We start from the raw sequence: 22,659 nt of genomic DNA, 5'->3' as shown, positions 1-22,659 counted from the left end.
CGAAAGAGTACTGCGTTCCGTACATTCCTGTGAGGGACCTTCGTCAACGCAGTTGTTTCGTTTTGCCTAGGACATGAACTAGGTATGGGAAACGTATTCGCGCTTTCTATGTCCCACATACAATGAATCAGTTACCAGACGATGTTTTCTCCCTCAGTAGCCGAAAATAAATTAAGAAATGTCTGTTTGAACTTTTCTATTAACTATTCGCTCATCACTCACCACATTTTTTTCTCTTTTTTCTTTCCTTCCCTTTTTTGTGTGTCCGTACCGGCGAAGCGATTGTCCTCGGTGCCGCCAACTGCCGGGCACTGCCCTACAAGCCTTCTGTGGCTTCGGCAGGCCCGCAAATGTACCATGTATATTGCAATAAACATATATTATTATTATTACTTGCTGCAGATCCTGTAAGCTCTGCGCAAAAGGGAGGCGACCACAGACCGTTTCTGTGCTGCCGGATGCACCGAATTCTAGTGTAGGTACCGGCCGTTGTGAGTCATTCTGAACACCGTAAAAGACAGCGCCACACCATAAAGCTTCACCAGGACGTCTAGGATGGCAGACGCCCATCCGCTTCTTTCTGAGTCTGAATTGGATGACCGGGTACATTCCATTGAGGTGAGCTGGGAAATACTCTATTGAATCTTCTGGTAGCACAGAAGCAGTCGTCGACGTAACGCAGGAACGTCCTCGGTTGCTCTGCAAATGAGTTGAGGGCATGCTCCTAGAGTACCTCCATCGTCAGGTTGGTGATTGTCACCGAAATAGATGCACCCATCGCCACTCCGTGAATTTGCATGAAGAATCTCTCGTTTATGTGAAGTGTGTGTTCGACAAATAAAACTGCAGCAGCCGCCCGATGTCATGTGCCTCGATGGGGCTTCTCTCTTGTAGCGTGGGGTCAGTACTGACTTCCGAAGTGCACACACCCACAGCCAAATCATTGTAACGCTCGTAAATTGTGACGTTACGTCAAACGATGCCATTTTACCGGAGACGTTGAGCTGAAGGTTTTGAAAGCTTTCTTTGAAGTCCTCACTGGTGCGGAGATGGGCTTGGCTGCATCTGCCGAGTGGGCAGAAGACGTGATGCAGGAAGCCGGGGAGCCTGTGGAGCACGAACGGGTGAAGTCTGCTATTTGCCGCAATCGAGCACCAGGCTTGTGCAGCTTGGGTAGACCGTATATTTCTGCTGCTGATCCGTTGTGGCAGAGCAGCTTGTAATACAACCCCTTGTGTTGCGGTGGTACAGCGTGGAAGACGTTAGCCAAGAGCTTCTGCAGTTATCTTTGAACCTTTTGAGTCGATTCCTTCCTAAGACTTGCATAGGTGCCAGCATGGCCCAACAATGCGAGCATTTTGATCCTGTACTGCTCAGCGTCCACTGCGACGATGGCGTTGCCGTTGTCTGCAGGAAGTCCAACGATTTGGTCGTTGTCGCGCAGGCTTCTTAAAGCCTCGCGTTTAGTTTCTGATAGCGGGAATACGTCAGGTTTGGCGCGTAGCTTGCAGAGGACGTTAAGTCTACGTGCACGGGCCTCGTCACGGAGTGAAGGCTCTACAAGAGAGATGGCCTCTTCCACCGCCCATACTACTTTGTGGGGTCGAGTGCAGGTCGCGTATTGAAGTTCAGGCCACGCCCGAGAACAGACAATTCAGCCTCTGTCGGCTGGTAGAACGAAACGATATGCACAGCATTCTTCGGAGCTTGAAGAAAGTGTTGTCCCTTTCAAGCTTATTTTAGTGAGCGCGTTCGTTTTTTTTTGTCGTTTTTTCGGCTCTGCAGAGACGGGTGAGAATTCGCGTGCAACTGGATACGCGCAAGCTCTAGCACTCCTCAAGATGTCGGCGAGCAAAGAGGGTGTCATTTCATAGCTGCTTCATCCTATCTTTGCATTCAACGACAGGCGCTCGTCATCCAAAAGTGTTACTTGCGCAAAATACGCATTTTTGTGCAAATGCAGAGAGTGGCACTATGGCGTTGGGAGTAAGAAGTATTGGCAAAATTATACGCATTAACACTGTATGTTTACTGGACGTTTTCAAGACCGCGCAAATGAGGGTAACCCCACTCACAGAACACCAGCAATCTAAAGCTGTTCTCTCAAGTGCACTGTTTCGCAAATCTGGTCATGGGCTGGTCTCTCACGTTTAGAGTTGAGCACTCATGACACATTGCTTCAAGTTTCACCGAATGAGTCATGCATTCGTGTCTAGTTAAATTCCCCGATCCAACATCCTGCATAATACCTTTCCAGAGAAGTGAGACGTCGCCTCGGAGGCCCTTGCTGAAGGAGCAGGAGAAAGAAAGATCTCGTGGCATCGTCAAGGAAGTCTTCGCGCGTGCCGTCGCTGTGCTCGTACTGGCAAGCGTTGGTGTCACTGTTGCCGTCCACCTGGAAGGGTGGCCTCCGGTTCCGACATTCGCGCCAGATCCCCCCCCAAGCAAGGACCATGTTATTCTACAGAGGATTAACAAGGTCATGGATACGAAGCAAGACCCTTGCAAGGATTTCTACGCTTTCGTGTGCGGCAACTACAAGAGTGCCTATGGCAGCATGTTAGTGAATTTGGACGGCGAGATGTACAAGGAGCTGCACGATACCATCGACCATTTCAAAGTTTCTTTGCATGCACAAGACAATCCGTTCGCAGCCCATAAAGCCGCCGCCTTGCATAGGCAGTGCCTAGTCGGAAGACCGGCCCGCAAGCCGAAGGAGATACGGTATCTGAAAGATTTCCTTGAGAGTGTGGGTCTTAACTCGTCTTCATACGCAAACGGGCCAACCCTGGATAAGGTTCTGTTCATGTTCTTCAAGTACAACATGAACACGCTGCTAGGTCTCTCTCTGGAGGACGGCGTGCTGCACCACAGCAAGCGCATACTGCGGCTCAGCTTGAACGAAAAGCAGGTGAGGTGGTTTAGCATTCGCGAAAACCCCACCGGGATAGCGTTCTACGAAAACACGCTTGACTTCCCCAAGGAAGAAATCGTCCAGATCGAAAACGAGGCCGCCGGGAGGCTCACGCAAGATGTCCTGCGTGGGCTTCATAATATCAGCTTCGATACTGTGCTCGGACTGGAGAGTCTCACGCCTACACTCAACGAGACGGGAGGAAGGTGGACGACACTCGTCGAAGCTCACACCGATAACTTGTACCTCAGGGACTATCCGGTTCTGGTAAGTTACTCCTTCCTTTTGGTCAATGTAAAGTGTGCGTTTATCCAGAAAGCTAGGCTAGTGTACCACAAGAACAAAGACGCCACACTCCCGGTGTATTGTGGGTGGGGTTTCCCGTCACTGCCTCCTCGTAAACAGCGCACGCAACTAGGAGAAAAACGTACCCTATCCTTAGTATGAAAGGGCGAAATGCGGCAGCCATTGAACTAGTAAGGATAAATATTTCTTTAAACAGACCCAGATGGAAATGATTTCCAGTCCCGGCTGTCTTATGAAAGTCTTCCAGCCTGAAATCATTTTCAGCCTGGACTGGAGCGAGGTGTCAGCCGGAACCACCGGCTGGAAATCAAAATTTCCAGGTTAGTCTCCTGCCAGAAATGGCAGGTCTACTAACTGGAAATTGCATCATTCCCAGATGGAAAACTGCCCACTTCTTTTCCTTTTCTTTCACCCTTTTCTTTCGGGAAATACCATTATTTCCAGCCAGATTGCAGTAGCTTACCAGCTGGCACTTGCTTTATTCTTGCTGGATTCTGCCCACTTTCCAGCGAGAAATCACTTCTTTCATGCTGTGTTCTTTTTCATTCCCAGCAAGAAAATCACTTTTTTTGGTACGTTTTGCACTAGCGCACATTACGAAATTTAATTTTTATGTACATCATTCTGACCTGAAGTCATTTGTAGCAGCCACCAAAACACCACCAGGATTTCTGAATGAAAAAACTCTTCTGTGTGAGCTGTCGTGCCCTGATGCAGTAACACAGAGGCTATATTAAATATTTAAATCTATGTTGTCGCACCATATATTACATAGCTTCAGCATTGTCACTTGTGTACCCTGAACATTCACAGGGGCCAGAAACTCTACCTTCTTTGGTTAAATGGGTGTTCCAGTGATTAAGGTAGCCTATAGGTAGCGTATTCAGGTAGCTATTAAGGTAGCCTATTCAGGTAGCCTATGAGAAACCGCAAGGTCAAGTGATTTTGTGAGCTTTGCAAAACTGCCAATCAAACCATTTCCATCTTTTTATGTGCTTACCAGAGTTCGTGATGCCACTTTTCGGTCCTTTTGCCGGCACTCTTCTGGTTTGCAAGCCTCGTGTACCGCATTCTGCCACGTAGACGTTGCTTCACAGATACTTGAAAAAACAGAAGATAAAGTGATTTATTATAGATTTTTTCACCTGGTAACACGTTGCATGTGTCTGTCTGCTGCAGTTCAACTCTTGATGGCGCAGGACGGCTCATGCATTAATTACGCTGTGTATTTAAATAGACGCCGAGGTCGGGAACGCAATAACACCTTCGACAGGCACTCTCTCACTGTGCACAGGCCACAGGCAATGAGCCTGTCGAAATTTAGCGAGGCCCAAAGCACTGTTTTTACGAGCGCCACTACACATAGTGCCAAGTTGCTGCAATGACCAAGATTGCATTAGGGCTACAAGCTTTCACGCATTTTGATTCCGAAGACCACAGAAGCCCAACACTAAAGAAATCTACAAGCTCATGAATTTGAGCAAATCAATATGAATGTGCACTTACCTATATTTGGTAGTATCAGTGCATGTCAACGGTACGTAGTCCATGGTTGCAACCACATCTTTTTCCGAGCATTTAACTTTGTTATCGGCAAGCGACATGATTAACGCGAAAACATTTCTCTCAGCGTCCTTCACGAAAGCACGAGCGCGCACAAAACAGCTGTACAGAACAGAATTGGGTACACTGTAAAGTTGAGTACAAAAGAGGACGTAAAAAGTGCTACAGCCATGTGCGGGCCTCTGCACGTGCGCCAACTGGAGCGGCAGAACACATTATAATAAGTGAGATGGCGCCGAGTACAGGCGCATAAAATTGTAGTCCGTGCAGAATTAAAACACTTTTGAAGATGTTGTTGCTTTTTTGTTTGGGACTGCTTATTGTTGAACTATTTAAAGTGATAAGCACACTTTTTCATGTTGTTATGCATTTTAATAGCTCGAAGTGTACAGTGTTCATTTCCAGGAGCACCTCCGGCTGGGGCTGGAAATATCTTTTCCAGCCAGAATCAGGAATTCCAGCTCCAGCTGGAAGTCTTTCCGGCCGGGTCACAAATTTCCCGTGAGAAAAAAATTGTGTTCTGGCTGGATATTAATATTTCTCGTTGGGAAAGTTACGTTCCCAGGGGGAAATTGATATTCACAGCTGGAGCTGGAAAATTACGCTGGAAATGTGGCCGGAAATCTATATTGCCAGCAAGAATATGCAGTCGACTTTCATCTGGGTAGAGCGCATAACTTTTGCGTACCCTAAATGACAGTGGACCGGCACCGCACGACTCGCTCTAGCTTAGATGTAAAATGCCCTGAACGCTCCTTCAAATGACAGTAAATTCCTTGCTCGGCGTGAATGCAATTCAGTAAGTCAGCAATGCTTCCTTGCGAAATCACAGTGGCAAAGCTCCACAGGACTTTGAATAACATTGTCTTGTACGGCTGGCGTCCACGCAGGTCAGCAAAGCCGCCATGCAGTACTTCGACAAGCTGTACGCTGACCTCGGCAACACAAAGCTCTGCCTTCTCACTGCATGGGAGCTGCTGCGGAAGCTGATTCCTTTCGCCAGTGTGAAACTGCAGTCTTTTTTAACCACGGATACGTTGAGAGTCTTGTGCCGCGAGGCAGTCTTAGATGTCATGGAGGTGCCGCTAATGTCGTGGTACCTGTTTCCGGTGGTGCCGTCCGAGGCGGTGCGTCACAGCGCGAAAATTGCGATCCAGATACAGCTTTCTATCCTGAAAGAAATCCAACGCTCGCGCTGGATTGACGACGACACCAGAAAGATGGCACATTACAAGATTAGCAACATGAGCATACACATGGGCTACCCCAAGCACCTCGCATCCTTTGATGCCATCAACAAGGTATACAGGAAGTACCCGTGGGCTCCCGACAGCTTCCTCTACCATTGGTTCCGGGCTATGAAGAAGACCATGTGGAACCTCCTGCAGGATGCCACTCATTTCAGGTTAGCATTTTCTCTTTACACGTGATGTCTCGAGCAGTTACCCCGTGCGGGTCACCTATGAACTGCGGTGAACTCACATCTTAAGTTCGGGCCCTTCACTTATTTATTAAAACTGCCCGGCAACTAGACCCCTTTCGCTGGGGTTTGCTTGTGTACCTGTATGCTGTTTGTTTTCACCCAGACGAGCCAAGAAAGCTGACTTGGGCGCCAGGGGTGTAAGGAGAAACCGCGGAGGCATCTTTGTTATTGGCCGCGCTTTTGTGTCCACCCGACGAGCGGGACCGCAGATCACGCCTACAAGCGCGTCGGTCACTCAACAATAGCTGAAAGCGATGTAAGCTTTCATATAAGGATTATTTCCTTGCGTTCGTTTGAGAACCCGGCGGAAGGGGACCGTTGACATTTTAATGACCGCGATTATCGCCACGACAATCCCCGAAACGAACGGGAGCTGAGGGTCAGTCAAGGGGTGAAACCTTGCGTCAAGTATAGGGAGAGGTCACCAGACGTTCTGTCTGTCATAGTTGCGCTGCTCAAAGCTACTGGGCAACGATTTTGTTCGTCACGCCTCTGAACCTCGCGACTCGGCGGCTGGGCTGCGTCAATAGGTAGGCGACTGCGCTTTCTTAGGAGCTCGACCTGTCTATAAAGGAAAGAACTGTGGCGGCGCGAAGCACAAACATAGGCGTGCACGGTATGACAATAATTTGAGACGCGCCGCCCATGAGCCGATTCGCGGGGTTTGGTCAGCTTTTAGTTGGTTAGTTTTTATTTCTGTTATATTTACTGCATTTTACTAGAGAAAAATAGAGGCGGAAGAAGAAGAAGTACAGAGAACACTCGCAAGACACTCCCTTGCGAGTGTCCTGTGCACTTTTTCTTCCTCCGCGTTGATTTTTCGCTAGTAAAATGCAGTCAGATAACCAACTAGCCCAACTTTATGCCTTTACTGTAATATTTACGTTTTGCGGAATACCTTTGGGTTTCTGTATGAGAGTGAGAGATGTAGGTCACGTGACTATTTTGAACCCACCAAGCTTTGTTTGTCAAGGTGGCCAATCAGTGGCCCAGTGTGGGGTAATCAATGAGCCATCCTCTCTCTGTAGTGTTGACGTCCCTTTTGTGTGCGGGGTTGGTAAAACCGAGGAGTTTCAGGTTTTTGTGGACACAGAGGAGGGAAGAAAGAGTGTGGCTAGCCCCGCTCGACGCGGGCCTTGCCCGACCTCTTGTATGCGATCATGAGCCATGGAAGTGGTAAATATGTAAAGTAAATAAAGTGTACATATTGTACATCTTGCGTTTGCTTGGAGTAGACTCTAAAGTGTACATATTGTACATCTTGCGTTTGCTTGGAGTAGACAGTCGTCGGCTATGTGCCACCGGCCAACGAGCCAGCCATTCGCCGCTTCATCGGATCAGTGATCATCGACTTCGGCGACCGAACCACACCTTCAAAAGTTAACTGCTGCCGTGACCAGAAGCGGTCGACATAACACTTTTTGCGGACGACGGAGAGCGTACTGAAAGGCTGGGGCGACATCTTGGTGACAGGCTCCAAGGAGCAGGCGCTCCAAGCTGCAGCAACGACACCAAGCCAGAGTCCGGGGTGCCATCTTGGCGAGAGACCCCGGGGAGCAGAAGAGCCAGGCTGCAGCGGTGTGTACGACCTAGATCGACAACGAGAGAGAGCTGCCTTCTCTACGGCAGCACCCGGCGTCATCAGCGGGAGGCGTTCGAGAGTTCGAGCTTAAGCACGGAAGCTGGGGCGACATCTTGGTTAGAGGCCCCAGGGAGCAGACGCTCCGGGTGCAGCGGCAACAAGACCAGAGTCCGGGGTGACATCTCGGTGAGAGACCCCGGGGAGAGAAGCTCCAAACTGCAGCGGTGAGGACGACCTCGACAACGGGAGAGAGATGCGACCTCTACGGCAGCGCCCGGTGTAAGCGCGGCGTTCGAGAGTCCGAGCCAGAGTTCGGAGACTGGGGCGACATCTTTTTGAGAGGCCCCAGGGAGCAGACGCTCCACACCATCGAGGCGTCGTCAGGACCGGGAGAGAGCTGCATTAGCTGAGAACGGACACGGCTCCAGCGGCGAGAGTGGCGCCGCGTACCCACGAGCGGCCGCATCCCCGTACGGGGCACCTTAAGTAATCATGGTGAAGGTATTGGCGACATCACGGTCCTGGAGCCCCCATACTCACGCTGTAACCGACCATGATAATGAGTATAAAGTTGAAGGGTAGAAACCTCAAACGGTGGCCGTCGGATCCCAAATCAAGCTCCGGTGGATGGGCTCCCGAGCTACATGCCTGTCTACCAGACAGGGAGCTCGGGGCATGTCTTGGTATTAGGGTAACCCGAGCGAAGAAAGTACCCTGGTCCCCTGCTTTTATACTATTGCTTATGGTATTATGCAAACCCCACCCCAAACATGATCGGCCCCCGAAAAGTTGCCGCACCGAAGTTTATTTTCCACCACATTCTAACATGATTATTCCGGAACCGAACAACTACTCTCGCTTCTTAGTGATAGAATCAGTTGATCAGTTGAAACCTCTTACTTCCAAGTAAGTATTTCTAGTCTGCAAATTTCTTGAAGGTGTCATCAGCCAAATAAAGACAAAAAACAAAGAACCCGTGAAATCTTTGTTGAGGTCAGTAGCCAGGATCAGGCTGATAACTACTTGCACAAACCCGCATCGCCGATCTGGCCATGCGAGTCAACCCCCACCGCAGCCTAAACAGCTCCCAGGTCGTGATTTCCAAATATGACCTACTAAATAAAACTGAAGGTGACCTGCTGGAGGGCCTTCGTGGTCAGGGCGTAACAGTGGCCAGGCCCATAAACCATACGCAGAGGTGAGAAACAAATACTGACAAAGCACCTCATCTTAAACTTCGATAGGTCGACCATTCTAGAATTCATCAACCCAGGTTACATCCGATGTCCAGTGCGGGCTTACATCCCGACCCCGTGGCGGTGTTTATGTGCCAACGGTTCGGGCACGGCACCAACTGCTGCATCCTCCACTTCCGCTTCACCGTCCCAAACAACACGCGAGGGCACAGAGGAGATGGAGGCAAGGGACCCAGTGGCAGCTCCCACCCCCACCACCACCGCACCACCTGTGCAATCAGAGGCGTTCGTGAAACCCTCGGTGGTTGCGGGTCAGTCAAAGCGCGTCGAAAAGGGTGCGCGGTCCAAGGAGACTGATCACACAGGCACTCCGAGGGCATCCGAAGACGAAATGAACGTCGGACCGTTCTTGTCTGCGGTGCACCTTAAGGAATGCGTCCCGACACCAAAGCCTCCCGACAAGCCACAAAAGGCGAGAGGCACAGCCCCGAGAGGCGACACAAAAATATGCACACTGCAGTAGCTCTCACACTAAATAATGGGAATTGAAAACACAATTCAATGGAACTGTAGAGCCTTTTTAAAAACCTTGACGATGTGTACAAGATGCTGCACTCCAATCAGCCAAATGTAATTTGTCTTCCAGAAACACGTCTAAACTCACAACACACAAATTTCTTGAATAGCTACTTCGTATTTAGGAAGGACAGGGATGGTGGTGGTACATCTTCAGATGGTGTGGCCATCATTGCCGGGAAATCGTTGGCACGTCACACCATCCTATACAGACTTTCCTTGAGGCAGTCGCCATTGCAACCATAATCTTTGGAGTGTTTGAGTGTCTTTTTGTCGTGTTGTAGTGAAAGAATGGCCCTGCATGCGTTGGTAATATTGCGGTTTGTAATGTTACTCGAGTTGTATTTTCCAGTGTTTACATCATTCGTGGGGTTTGTTGCCTCTAAATGTCAAGGGGAAAGTGTTCTTACATGTTTTGGCTATAAAGCGAGATCGCTTTTGTGTGTCAAGTTGTTTAAGGCTGTAACTTTTTTGGAGGCTAGAGGGGAGCTTCTTGGTGCCTTCTTTCTTGGTATAATGCGTCCTTTGGGACAGTTTTAAGTTTAAATTATGTGTGGCTGAGTTTTCGTTTAGTGTTTGAATTTCCGGAAGAAGAGCCGCTTTTCGTGATGGTAATGAGGATATTGTTGTACTTCGTTTTCTTTTTTGCAAGTGTTGTTTGTGACAGTTAAGACTTTACGTTTTGTTCGTGCATAGTGTTTAAGCTACAGTACGTCTGGGAATGTTTCATGCTGTTTTGTATGTAACGAGTGTTCTGAGTGACTTTCTTGGTTGTTATATATTGTGTTTTTGGAACCCACAGCCAGAATGTATGTTGTACGTACAGCTAGTGTACGGAGAACATTCTTGGTGGTAAGGTGAAAGTTCGGGCCCCTCACTTCACATTTTAAATGGCCCGGCAACTAGATGTCTTTCGCTGGAGTTTGCTTGTTTAGCTATCTGGTGTTTGTTTTTACCCCGGCGAGCCAACACGGCTGTCTTGAGCGGCAGGGGTGTAAGGAGAAACCGCGGATGCTTCCTTGTTATTCGCAACGCTTTTGTGTCCACCCGACGAGCGGTCACGGAGACAACGCCTAGAAACGCGTCGGTCACTCCACAATAGCAGAAAGCGATGTAAGCTTTCGAAGAAGGAGTATTTCCTTGCGTTCGTTTGAGAAGTAGGCGAAAGGTTATCACTTACATTTTAACGACCGCGATTATCGCCACGAGAATCCCCGAAGCAGACAGGAGCTGAGGGTCAGTGAAGAGGTGAAATCTTGAGTCAACTATAGGAAGAGGGGCTTGGGTTCGGGCTAGTTGGTATTCCATAACGTTCACCTTAAGCGCAGAAAAAAACAGGGACACAGTAGACGAGGACAAGTGCTTGTCCTCGTCTACTGTGCCCCTGTTTTTTTCTCGGCTTAAGATGAACGATAGGAAGAGGTCACCAGACGTTCTCTGTGATAGCTGCAACTCTCAAAGCTACTGGGCGACGATTCCGTTCGTCACGCCTCTGAACCTGGGGATTCGGCGGCTGGGCTGCGTCACTAGGTAGGGGACTGGGCTTTGTTAGGTGCTCCACGTGTCTGTAAAGGAAAGCAAGTGTTGCGGCTCGGAGCACAAACGTAGGCGTGCACGATTTGACAATACTTTGAGACGTGCCGCCCGAGAGGCGATTCGCGGCGTTGCGTGTGCTTTTAGTGGTTGGTTTTCATTTCTGTAATATTTATGTTTTACGGACTACCTTTGGGTTTCTGTATGAGACTGAGAGAAGTGGGTCACGTGACTATTTTGGCCAATCAGTGGCCCAGTGTGGGCTAATCAATGAGCCATCGTCACTCTCTAGTGTTCACGTCTCTTTTGTGTGGGGTTTTTCTTGGCAAAACCGAGGCGTTTCTAGCTTGTGTGGACAGAGAGAGAAAAGGGGAGAGGAGAACGCGGTGAGCCCTGCTCGACGCGGGCCTTGCCGGACCTCTTGTATGCGATCATGAGCCTGGCAAGTGGTAAATATGTAATGTAAAGAAAGTGCGCGCGTTGCGCAGGCGCGTGCCGTCGACTCGAATGCCGCGGCGTCTGCTCTGCAGGCTTTTTTCTTTCGGCGCAAGTGTTTCTAGAACCGTCGATTCATATCCAGAACATTGTAGATCACAGAATATTATTCTGGGCTAGCGACGTTAGGGCGAAACAGTCTGCTTATCTGAATATGATAGCCCGTGCCCCATAACAGTAAAGAATGGAAGACGCGCTTTGCTTAGAACGCAGATAACACAGCCGGGCGTGACCCGGACCTAAAAACAAACAATAAATACACAAACCCCTACATGGTTTGCGGCATTACCCCCCTCTAAGAGTGCATCGACCCGATGCTAAAATAAAAGGCAGTCCGAACAAACAACAAAAATGCCCGTCATCTTGCATAGTAAGGTTTCAGGCGAGCCACGTGGACGACTTCGGGCCGCGTGCGTCGTCGTGATGTTCCGGAATCACTATCGGGGATCACTTCGTAGGTAAGTTGGCCGACACGTCGTAGAATCTGGTAGGGTCCGAAATATCGTCGCAGATGCTTCTCATTGAGTCCGCGTCGTCGGATGGGAGTCCAAACCCAGACACGCTCCCCTGGGTCGTACTCTACGTCTCTTCGTCGGAGGTTGTAGCGCCCGGCATCCACCAGCTGCTGGTCCGCTGTACGAACTCGAGCGAGCTGGAGAGCCTCCTCCGCACGTAGATGGTAACCTTGGACGTCGGGGTTGAGGTCGTCGTCTTCTACATGTGGAAGCGTGGCGTCAAGCATCGTAGTCGGCAGTCTTCCGTAGGCAAGCTCGAACGGCGTCATTTGCGTAGTGTTCTGTATAGCCGTGTTGTACGAGAAGGTGACATACGGGAGCACTTCGTCCCAACGTTCTATGTCGACGTACATTGACAGCATATCCGCGTTCGCCTTGTTGAGTAGTTCCGTTAGTCCGTTCGTTTGGGGGTGGTACGCCGTCGTTCTTCGGTGATCCGTGTTGCTGCACCGTAAGATTTCTTGCGTTACCTCCGCAGTGAAGGCCGTTCTGCGGTCCGTGATTAGGACTTCAGGGGCTCCATGTCGCAGCAAAACCTGCTTTATGAAGAACTTTGCGATTTCTTTATAGAAACTATCTCGTAAGATGGAAACCGGAGCTAATAAAATATACAAAAACATTAAAAGTTTAAGAACAAATGACAATACTAGTTAACGCTAATATTCAACAATACTAACCCCTCAGACATTTTGTCACAATTTAACTCACACGCAGAAACAAAGTCAGCGTCAAATAACGCCATAATAGCCTTTAGATCTTTTGTATTTATTATTGTTCTCTAGTAAGTCATTTTCTGCGTAATTATCGTGTTTAATTACCTTTTTACGTCTTTTTATTTTATAACCATACATCCATTTTCAATGTATTTAATTTACCCGTCATACCTCGGTGGAACGGGAAGGGTTTCAGTTGTTGAGCCCGTTTTATTAAGTCCCCCTAGGAAGAGCGGCGGTCTCTGCGTAGCGCGTCATGCAGTCTGTCGCTACAACAATCCACTGGTTCTGTGATTGTGACGTAGGGAACGGGCCTGGAAGGCCCATTCCAATCTGTTGAAAGGGCCTCGAAGGGGCGGCGATAGGTTGCAGAAAGCCGGCGGGTCTTGTCGGCGGCGTTTTTCGTCGCTGGCAGTCACGGCAACACCTAACGTAGTGGGTGACCTCAGATGTAAGGTGGGGCCAGAAGTACTTCGCCTTGATTTTTGCAATATTGCGAGCTGTGCCGAGAGCTCCGGAAGATGGGTCGTCGTGGCACACTTCCAAAATTTTGTCGCGGAGCTCTGCGGGGATGACCGGTAGATAATTCGTTCTCGTTCCGGGGTTGAAATTCTTGCTCACGAGGACGGACTTTTCGAGGCTGAATGCTGGTAAGTTCCGCTTGAACGCCCTTGGCACGGCGACATTGCGTCCTTCGTGGTAGTTGATCATGACGTGCAGGCCGAGGTCGGCACGCTGCTGCGAGGATTGGTAACTCTCCGTAACGACTCCGAAGAACGCGCTGCCTTCATCGGAGTCTTGTGGTGGTGCGGGACAGGCAGTCGGCGTCGGAGTGTTTCCTGTGGGATTTGTAAACGATTGTAACGTGGCACTCTTGCAGACGCAAGCTCCACCGCCAAAGAAGGCCCGAGGGGTCCTTCAAAATGGCGAGCCAAAACAGCGCATGGTGGTCTGTCACAACCTTGAATGGTCGACCTGCAGGTACGGGCAATATTTTGAAATGGCCCATATAATTGAGAGGCATTCTTTTTAAGAGCTGAGTATTATTTCCCTCCTTCGAAAGACCACAGCTGGCAAAGGAGATTACTTTTTCGCAACCGCTTTGCTTTTGGACGAGCACGGCACCCAGGCCTATATCGCTGGCGTCGGTGTGCATTTCCGTTTCGGCGTGTTCGTTTAAATGAGCGAGCACGGGCGGGTTTTGCAGGTGTAGTTGCAGCTCACAAAATGCTTTTTCTTGGGCGTTTTCCTATGCGAAAGGGGTGCTATGTTTTGTCAGGCGCGTGAGTGGGTCTGAAATGCGTGTGAAGTTTGAGACGAAGCGCCGGTAGTATGCGCACAGTCCGAGAAATCTTCACACGCCCTTTCTTTCTTTCAGTCTTGGGAAGTTCGCTATGGCTGATGTTTTCGCCGGGTCAGGCAGGACTGCCCCGGCGTTGACGACGTGTCCCAAACACTTGAGGTCCTCGTAACCGAAGAGGCACTTTTCAGGCTTTAGCGTTAACCTCGACTTGCGAATAGGCTCGAGTACAGACTCCAACCTCGCAAGGTGTTCGTCGAAAGTCCGGGCGAATACCACAACATCTTCGATGTATACGAGACAGGTTCCCCAATTCAGGCCGGCTAGCACAAAGTCCATGACTCCTTGAAACATTGCTGGCGCCGTGCACAGCCCAAACAGCATCAACTTGAACTCATATAGACCGTGCGGGGTTATAAATGCAGTCTTCTCTCTGTGTCTCTCGTACACTTCAATTTGCCAGTAGCCGGTCTTCAGATCTATCATTGAGAAGTACTTCGCATGGCAGAGGTCGAGGGCTTCATCGATTCGTGGCAGGGAGTACACGTCCTTTTTTGTGATTTTGTTCAGTCGCCGGTAGTCAACGCAGAGCCTCAAAGTGCCGTCTTTTTCCTTCAGGAGTCAACAGCGGCCAACAAAGCGACTTGCGCAGGCGAGTGTCGTCGAATCGAATGCCGCGGCGTCTGCTCTGGAGGCTTTTATCTTTCGGCGCGAGTGTTTCGGGAACCGTCGATTCATACCCAGAACATTGTAGATCACAGAATATTATTCTGGGCTAGCGATGTTAGGGCGAAACAGCTTGCTCATGTGAATGTGATAGCCCGTGTGGCATAAAAATAAAGAATGGAATTCATGCTAAATTTTTGCGCAGCGTAAGACAAGGACAGATACAACAAGAGACACGAAGACCAGCGCAGGCTGCAACTTTTTCAAGTTTGTGCGACAGTCCGTGCACGTACTGGATTACTGAAAACTTACTATCTGGGCTATTTTCTTTCGCCTTGCACTCCGATTTTATTCTCTTCAATAGCCTTTCACTCGCAGTCAGCAACACCGATGTCGGGTACCCCGCCTTTTTGAGGCGATGCTCTTGCTCAAGGTAGGCTTCACCCATTTTCTGCTTGCAAGTCTTGGTGAGAGCGGCTTTGAAACATCCCATGGCGATACCGTTTTTCACAATCCTTGAATGCCCAGACGTGTAATTCAGGAGTGGTTTTTCCGTGCGTGGAGAGTATTGCCAGCAGATATGGTGCTCTCCAAACATGAACTTCACATCCAGGAACTGCAGCCTGTTTTCTTTCGGCACCTCATACGTGAAGCTTAACCCTTCGCCTCTCACTCTGAAGACGTCCAACACTTGTGCCTTGAACATCTCCAACTCTGTACCTTGGCCCAGTACTAAATAATTGTCTACATATCTAAAGATTCTCAGCACCCTTCCTTCTAAATCAGTTTTCACTCGACTATCCACCCTACCCAAAAAAAATTGTGCTTAACACAGGGGCTACTTTCGACAGGGGCTACAATGCACACGCCCTGTTTCTGAAGGAACGGCTTTTCTTCGTACTTTACGTAAGTACTCTCCAGATACAGAATCAGTAGTTCTAGAAAGGCCTCCAGCGACATTCCACTCATATTATGAAACGACACTTCATCATTGTCCTGTTCGACACAATCTCTAACACTCTGCAGTAAGCCCCCCTGAGGCAGAGAATAATATAGGTCTTGTATTTAAACGCTGAAAGCCATGTAATTCCTTTTGTTCGTACCCGAAACAAATTCCACAACTTCTTCAGAATTGTTTACCAGAAATGGGTCAATCACTCTCAATGACGCGAGAATTTTTTGAAGGAAGCCTGATACTAGAAACTGCCACGAATTGTGCTCTGAAACAATGGCTCTGAACGGAACTTCTGGCTTGTGTGTTTTTGCTGCGAAAAACACTTCCAGCGTTTGTCCTTTTTCCGGTTTTACTTCTGAAGCCAAATTGATTAGATTGCACCTTTCAAACAAGGCCAAAGCTTTGTTCTTCGCATTCTGAGGCTTTACGGTTACTTCCTTAAAGCACTTGAGCATCACGTTCTGGCCTCTTTCAGAGTACATAGTATCAGGCATCACCACACGTAGACGATTATTTAGTACTGGGCCAAGGTACAGAGTTGGAGATGTCCAAGGCACAAGTGTTGGACGTCTTCAGAGTGAGAGGCGAAGGGTTAAGCTTCACGTATGAGGTGCCGAAAGAAAAAAGGCTACAGTTCCTGGATGTGAAGTTCATGTTTGGAGAGCACCATATCTGCTGGCAATACTCTCCACGCACGAAAAAACCACTCCTGAATTACACATCTGGGCATTCAAGGATTGTGAAAAACGGTATCGCCATGGGATGTTTCAAAGCCGCTCTCACCAAGACTTGCAAGCACAAAACGGGTGAAGCATACCTTGAGCAAGAGCATCGCCTCAAAAAGGCGGGGTACCCGTCATCGGTGTTGCTGACTGCGAGTGAAAGGCTATTGAAAAGAATAAAATCGGAGTGCAAGGTGAAAGAAAATAACCCAGATAGTAAGTTTTCAGTAATCCCGTACGTGCACGGACTGTCGCACAAACTTAAAAAAGTTGCAGCCTGCGCTGGTCTTCGTGTCCCTTGTTGTATCTATCCTTGTCTTACGCTGCGCAAAAATTCAGCATGAATTCTGAGTACCAACTAGCCCGCCTGACGGTGTTATTAAAGAATGGAAGACGCGCTTTACTTAGCACGCAGATAACACAGCCGGGTGCGGCCCGGCAGTAAAAACAAACAATAAATAAACATACCCTTACATGGTTCGCGGTAATATTGTACATTTTGAGTTTGCTTGGAGTAGGCCGTCTTTGGCTACGTGCCGTGGGCCAACGAGCGAGCCATTCGTCGCTTCATTAGATCAGCGATCATCGACTTTGGCGACCGATCCACACCTTCGAAAGTTAACTTCACGTCACCACCATTTCCGTGTCACCCAGTGTTCACCACTGACATATCATGGTGAAATATCCGTATAGATCCATAATTATTTCATCAAGCCAAAAAGTTTTAAAGAAACAGTTGCTAACTCAATTGCAAAGAAACGTTCTGAGGCCCTTGGAGAGGCGCTACCGAGAAGAATGGCTGGGGCATGGTTTCGAGCAAAGAAACGCAGATTCGGCAGATCGCCAGTGACGAGGCCGTGGCCCTCTGATGCACTGCTTTCGCTAGCACCAACGGAGAGACCGAAACAGGGCCTCGAGTTTAAAACCAAGCAAGCATATCTGAAACGTCGAAGGATTATAACACCAGAAAGATGAAATTATGCGAGAGTCAAAAACTAAGAGTTAATTAAACAGACGTTACTCACAGAGAACGTCATCTACAACCTCAACAATTCACTGGCGATCTAAAACTATGAAGACCTGAAATATTCACTGACCCGACCGATAGCAAGAAGAAATCTCGATAATCGTTCCCAAATGCACATAGGTGTTGGGCCACTTATCTCCATTGTTCTTTTGCATCGGCAGATTTCGCTATGACAAGCGAAATATGCCAGTGTATTCTAGTGTGTCGAAGGTATAAAGCGAAGCTTCCACGGCCTCACTGATCGCGTCGTTCGTAGCGCGCAATGCCCTACATAAAACTCAACTTGTCCCTTCTGTTTCAAAGACACAAGAAGCGCCTGAAAGAAATGCTTTTCATGGTCAGAATCGAACGGAGGCCTTCGAATTATAAAGCCGATGCCCATCAGAGTCCGCCATTGTAATTCTGTTGAAGCGCTTTGCAATTTTGGCACTGAGGTTGCAGGGTAGGAAGGTTGTGTACGAACCATGTTTTTCTGAAGAAAAAGGCTTCGTTTTTTTGGTCCTTTTTGCCGCGGACGTAAACTGACACTATTGGATGGCTTGCGTCCGTATTCTGAGTCCCTTCCACACTCCATTAACTCCCTCAACTCGGCTGAGCGGAGGATTCCGCAATGGTTTTGCATTGGGAAATCGCTTTCAAGAACCTTCTTCACTGAATACTCGAGTGGAGTGTGTATTCAGAATTTCAGGGTAAGTGCCTGATTATTTACAATGCAGTATTTATGTTCAGATGCAAAACGTATTATACCGTCAATCATTTTAACGACGGTTCTGTTTCTCATCGTTGCTTTCAGCAGCTTTGTTATTTTTCTACCGTATTTGGCAGAAGAATATGACCTTCATATTGCCGCGAACCATGTACGGGTTTGTTTATTTATTGTTTGTTTTAATGCCCGGCCGCGCCCGTCTCTGTTATCTGTGTCCCATGTGAAGCGCGTGTTTCATTATTTTTATGCCGCACGGGCTATCTCATTCAGATAAGCAGAGCGTTTCGCCCTAACGCCACTAGACCAGAATAATCTTCTGTGATCTACAATGTTCTGGATGCGAATCGACGGTTCGAGAAACTCTCGCGCGGAAAGATAAAAACCTGCATAGCAGACGCTGGTGCATTCGATTCTGCAACGCTCGATGACGCACGTACGTCACTTTGTTGACCGCTGCTTCGCGGCCTCTGTATTCTTTTCAGTTGTTAGGGGAGCACAAGCTCGCTCCAATAACCTTGTTTCTTTTCCAAACAACTGCTTCGTAATTGGCTTCGTGACAATATTTTCATTCCAAAAGTTGAAATTTTCATTTTCTGCATTTTTCGCTTTTTCTCGGAATTTCGCTTGATCAAGTACGTCTCGATTTACGCTGTTATAAAATTAAATGACTTTCTTCCCCTAATTACGCATTCTGGTGCAAATGCAATGTTTTACGCGGCTGGTGTCATTCACAATTTTAAGTGCAGAACAATTGTGGCGCTGACTGTGCTGCTACCAAGAAATATGCATTCTTGTGCCCTGCAGCCAGCGCCTCCTCGCACCTGGGGACGAGAATCCATATTGTTCAACGGCTATCGAACAGTGTAATGGCGCTTTTTATGTCCGTTGTGGACGATGCTCCCCGATGGTGGCGCAGGTTCCCGGTGACAAACACGAACGGTGCCTACTCGGTGCACCGAAACAAGGTGCGGATGCCGGCGAGCGTGCTCCGCCATCCCCTGTTCTCGATGACGGCTCCGAGCGCAGTGAACTATGGCGGCATGGGCGCCCTTTTCGGCCACCAGATGATGCACGCCTTCACCAAGGGTTCCATCCACTACAACGCACATGGCGAGTACGGCCATTGGTGGACCGCCCACTCCTGGGCCGGATACGACTCGCGTCTGCGGTGCCTGCGACAGATGCACAACGTAACCGACGTAAGCCTGCGCCCCGGCCTTGTGCTTTCACTTCGTAGAATTCTTGGCCGAGTATACCCCCATAGCCAGGACCATGTAACGCCCTACATTTCCATAAAAATGCTGATTTAACGGGAGTGACAGATATAATCGTTATAACAGCTAATTGGGTATAATCGGTCGCACGGGATTCTAAAATGAAGAAAAATAAAAAAATAGTGAGAATGGTGGAACGTGCTACGCCTATATTTTAACAAAATGCAGATTTCGTGGACGTAACACATGCTATCGTTACAATAGCGTGAATAGAGGTAATGGGTCAGACAGAATTTTGGAAAATCAAAAAGTAAGAAAAAGAGAAACAACTATAGAAAATTGCGAACTGCGTAACACCCTTCATATTCACAAAAAAGCCGATTTGGTGGAAGAAGCACCTGTAACCATTATAATAGCGTCAACAGAGACTCGGTTGGAGAATTTCGAAAACGCAAATTTTTGCTGTAAAGAACACACCCTAGATGAGCGGCATCAGAATACTACGCATTAGTAAACAGTGCTCTGAAATTCTGCGGATTTCTTAACGCCCAATTGTGTCTCCCGGAGCAGAAATACGGTCCACCGTACGGGTATAATTATTTCGAAAATGTCTCGCCAATAGGCTTTTTGGGACAAATAGACCCTGCCTATTATACCGAAGAACACACATGCCCAGACGCCGTGTTTCGTCAAGGCTCGAAGTGGCCTCGCTGCAGGAAACCTTCAGCGGCAAAGTCCTGCGCTTCCATGTTAGTCATGATGAGAACGTCCCTGTATAACTTTTTCGTTACACGTGTGCGTGGTGTAAGCATTGTTCTTTATTCTGTTACTGTTGTTTACGGAAAAAGCAAACATCTGCTGGCAGCACATACGAGGCACACTTCATCAAGATTTCACAATACGACAATACAGAATGCGTTGGGTGTTGTTGCCGGATATGCCTGTTTATATTTTTGCAACAGAACCCATATATGTGCGGCCAAAACACACCGAAAAAATCAAACACACCGCAACTAGGTTCAAGTGTATTCATAAGCGTTAAATAAGGCGAAGGTCCATATTCGGGAGCGCGGCCTTTAAAGAGCTGGTGGAAGCATAACTTTCTGCGTGGAGATATCAATGAGGCCGCTTTAATGAAGAAAACGCAGGGGAGACATATTAAAGGCCCGAGTCGTAAAAGCCCGAGCACAAAACTGCGCTTCCATTGTGTCAAAACGGTATCTGCATTGTTCAATTTCTGAACACATAACGTACATTTCATTACGACTCATTACTGTCGAACACCCGTATCGGTCCTTTAGTCGTTATCATCCTTCCCTTTTGCGTAGTTTATAAGCGAAAGTTGTTCACAAGACCGATTGCGCCCTGTGAAATACACTAATGCCTTTCCCCATAGCCGGGTTAGTCGACTGAGAAGGTCTGACAAGATATCTCCCCTCACTGCCCGAGCGCGAAACCGGGCTTCAATTGTGTCAATACAGTATCTGCATTGTCCACTTTCTGAACATACATTTCATTACGACGCAATAGTGCCCAATACCCGTATCGGTCCTCTGGTCGTTATCATCCTTTCCTTTTGCGTAGTTTATAAGGGAGAGTTGTGCACAAGACCGATAGCGCCCTGTGAAAAAAAACTAATGCATTTCCTCATAGACGGGTTAGTCGACCGAAAAGATCTGACAAGATATCTGGCCTCACTGCCCGAGCGCGAAACCGGGCTTCTATTCTATCAATATGGTATCTGCATTGTCCAATTTCTGAACACACAATTCAGTACGACTTATTAGTTCCCAATACCTGTATCGGTCCTCTGGTCGTTATCATCCTTTCCTTTTGTGTATTTTATAAGCGAAAGTTGTTCACAAGACCGATGGCGCCGTGTGAAAAAAGTAATGCATATCCCAATAGACGGGTTAGTCAGCCGAAAAGATATCTGGGCGCACTGCCCGAGCGCGAAACTGGGCGTTTATTGTGTCAACACGGTATCAGCATTATTCTTTTTCTGAATTAACATTTCATTGCGACTCATTACTGTCCAATACACGTAACAGAACTGTGGTCGTTATCATCCTTTTCTTTTGCATTGTTTCTAAGCGAAAGTTGTTCACAAGACCGATGGCGCCCTGTGATAAAAACTAATGCATTTCCCCATAGACGGGTTAGTCGGCCGAAAAGCTCTGGCAAGATATCTGGCCACACTGCCTGAGCGCGAAACCGCGCTTCCATTGTGTCAATACGGTATCTGCATTGTCCAATTTCTGAACACACAATTCCTTACCACTCATCAGAGTCAAATATCCATATCGGTCCTCTGGTCGTTATCCGCCTTTCCTGTTGTGTACTTTATAGGCGAAAGTTTTTGACAAGACCGATGGCACCCTGTGAAAAAATCTACTGCATTTCCCCATAGCCGGGTTAGTCGACCGAAAAGCTCAGACAAGATATCTGAACTCACTGCCCGAGCGCGAAACTGCGCTTCCATTGTGTCAATACGGCATCTGCATTGTCCAATTTCTGCAGGCACATTTCATTACGACTCTTTTGTGTTCAATACCCATATCGGTCCTCCAGTCGTTATCATGCTTTCCTTTTGCGTAGTTTTTAAGCGCAAGTTGTTCACAAGAGCGATGGTGCCCGTGAAAAAAACTTATTAATTTCCCCATAGCCGGGTTAGTCGGCCGAAAAGCTCTGACAAGATATCTGGCCACACTGCCTGAGCGCGAAACCGCGCTTCCATTGTGTCAATACGGTATCTGCATTGTCCAATTTCTGAACACACAATTCATTACCACTCATCAGAGTCAAATATCCATATCGGTCCTCTGGTCGTTATCTGCCTTTCCTGTTGTGTCTCTTTATAGGCGAAAGTTTTTGAGAAGACCGATGGCACCCTGTGAAAAAATCTACTGCATTTCCCCATAGCCGGGTTATTCGGCCGAAAAGCTCTGACAAGATATCTGGCCTCACTTCCCGAGCGCGAAACCTCGCTTCCATTGTGTCAATATGGTATCTGCATTGTCCAGTTTCTGAACACACATTTCCTTACCACTCATCACAGTCAAATACCCATATCGGTCCTATGGTCGTTATCCGCCTTTCCTGTTAAGTAGTTTATAAGCGAAAGTTTTCGACAGGACCGTTGGTGCCCCATGAAAAACACAAATGCATTTCCTCATAGCCGGCTGAGCCGACC

General features: G+C 48.2%; 1 protein-coding gene across 1 annotated transcript; it reads left to right on the top strand.

Annotated features, from left to right (window-relative positions):
- Window positions 1–1,049: 1,049 nt before the first annotated feature.
- Window positions 1,050–22,363, top strand: LOC144163801 (endothelin-converting enzyme 1-like). The gene is made up of 5 exons (XM_077694511.1): window positions 1,050–1,124; window positions 2,258–3,181; window positions 5,674–6,188; window positions 19,169–19,451; window positions 22,328–22,363. Exons 1-5 carry the CDS (start codon window positions 1,050–1,052, stop codon window positions 22,361–22,363), a joined length of 1,833 nt encoding a protein of 610 aa, XP_077550637.1.
- The last annotated feature ends 296 nt before the right edge of the window (window positions 22,364–22,659 follow it).

The sequence above is a fragment of the Haemaphysalis longicornis genome, unplaced genomic scaffold, assembly GCF_048455015.1.
Source record: "Haemaphysalis longicornis isolate Haplotype H1 unplaced genomic scaffold, Haemaphysalis longicornis Haplotype H1 scaffold_13, whole genome shotgun sequence".
Classification (NCBI taxonomy): domain Eukaryota; kingdom Metazoa; phylum Arthropoda; class Arachnida; order Ixodida; family Ixodidae; genus Haemaphysalis; species Haemaphysalis longicornis.
Note: the sequence above shows the minus strand (reverse complement) of the source record. Positions and strands in the feature narration are given on the sequence as shown.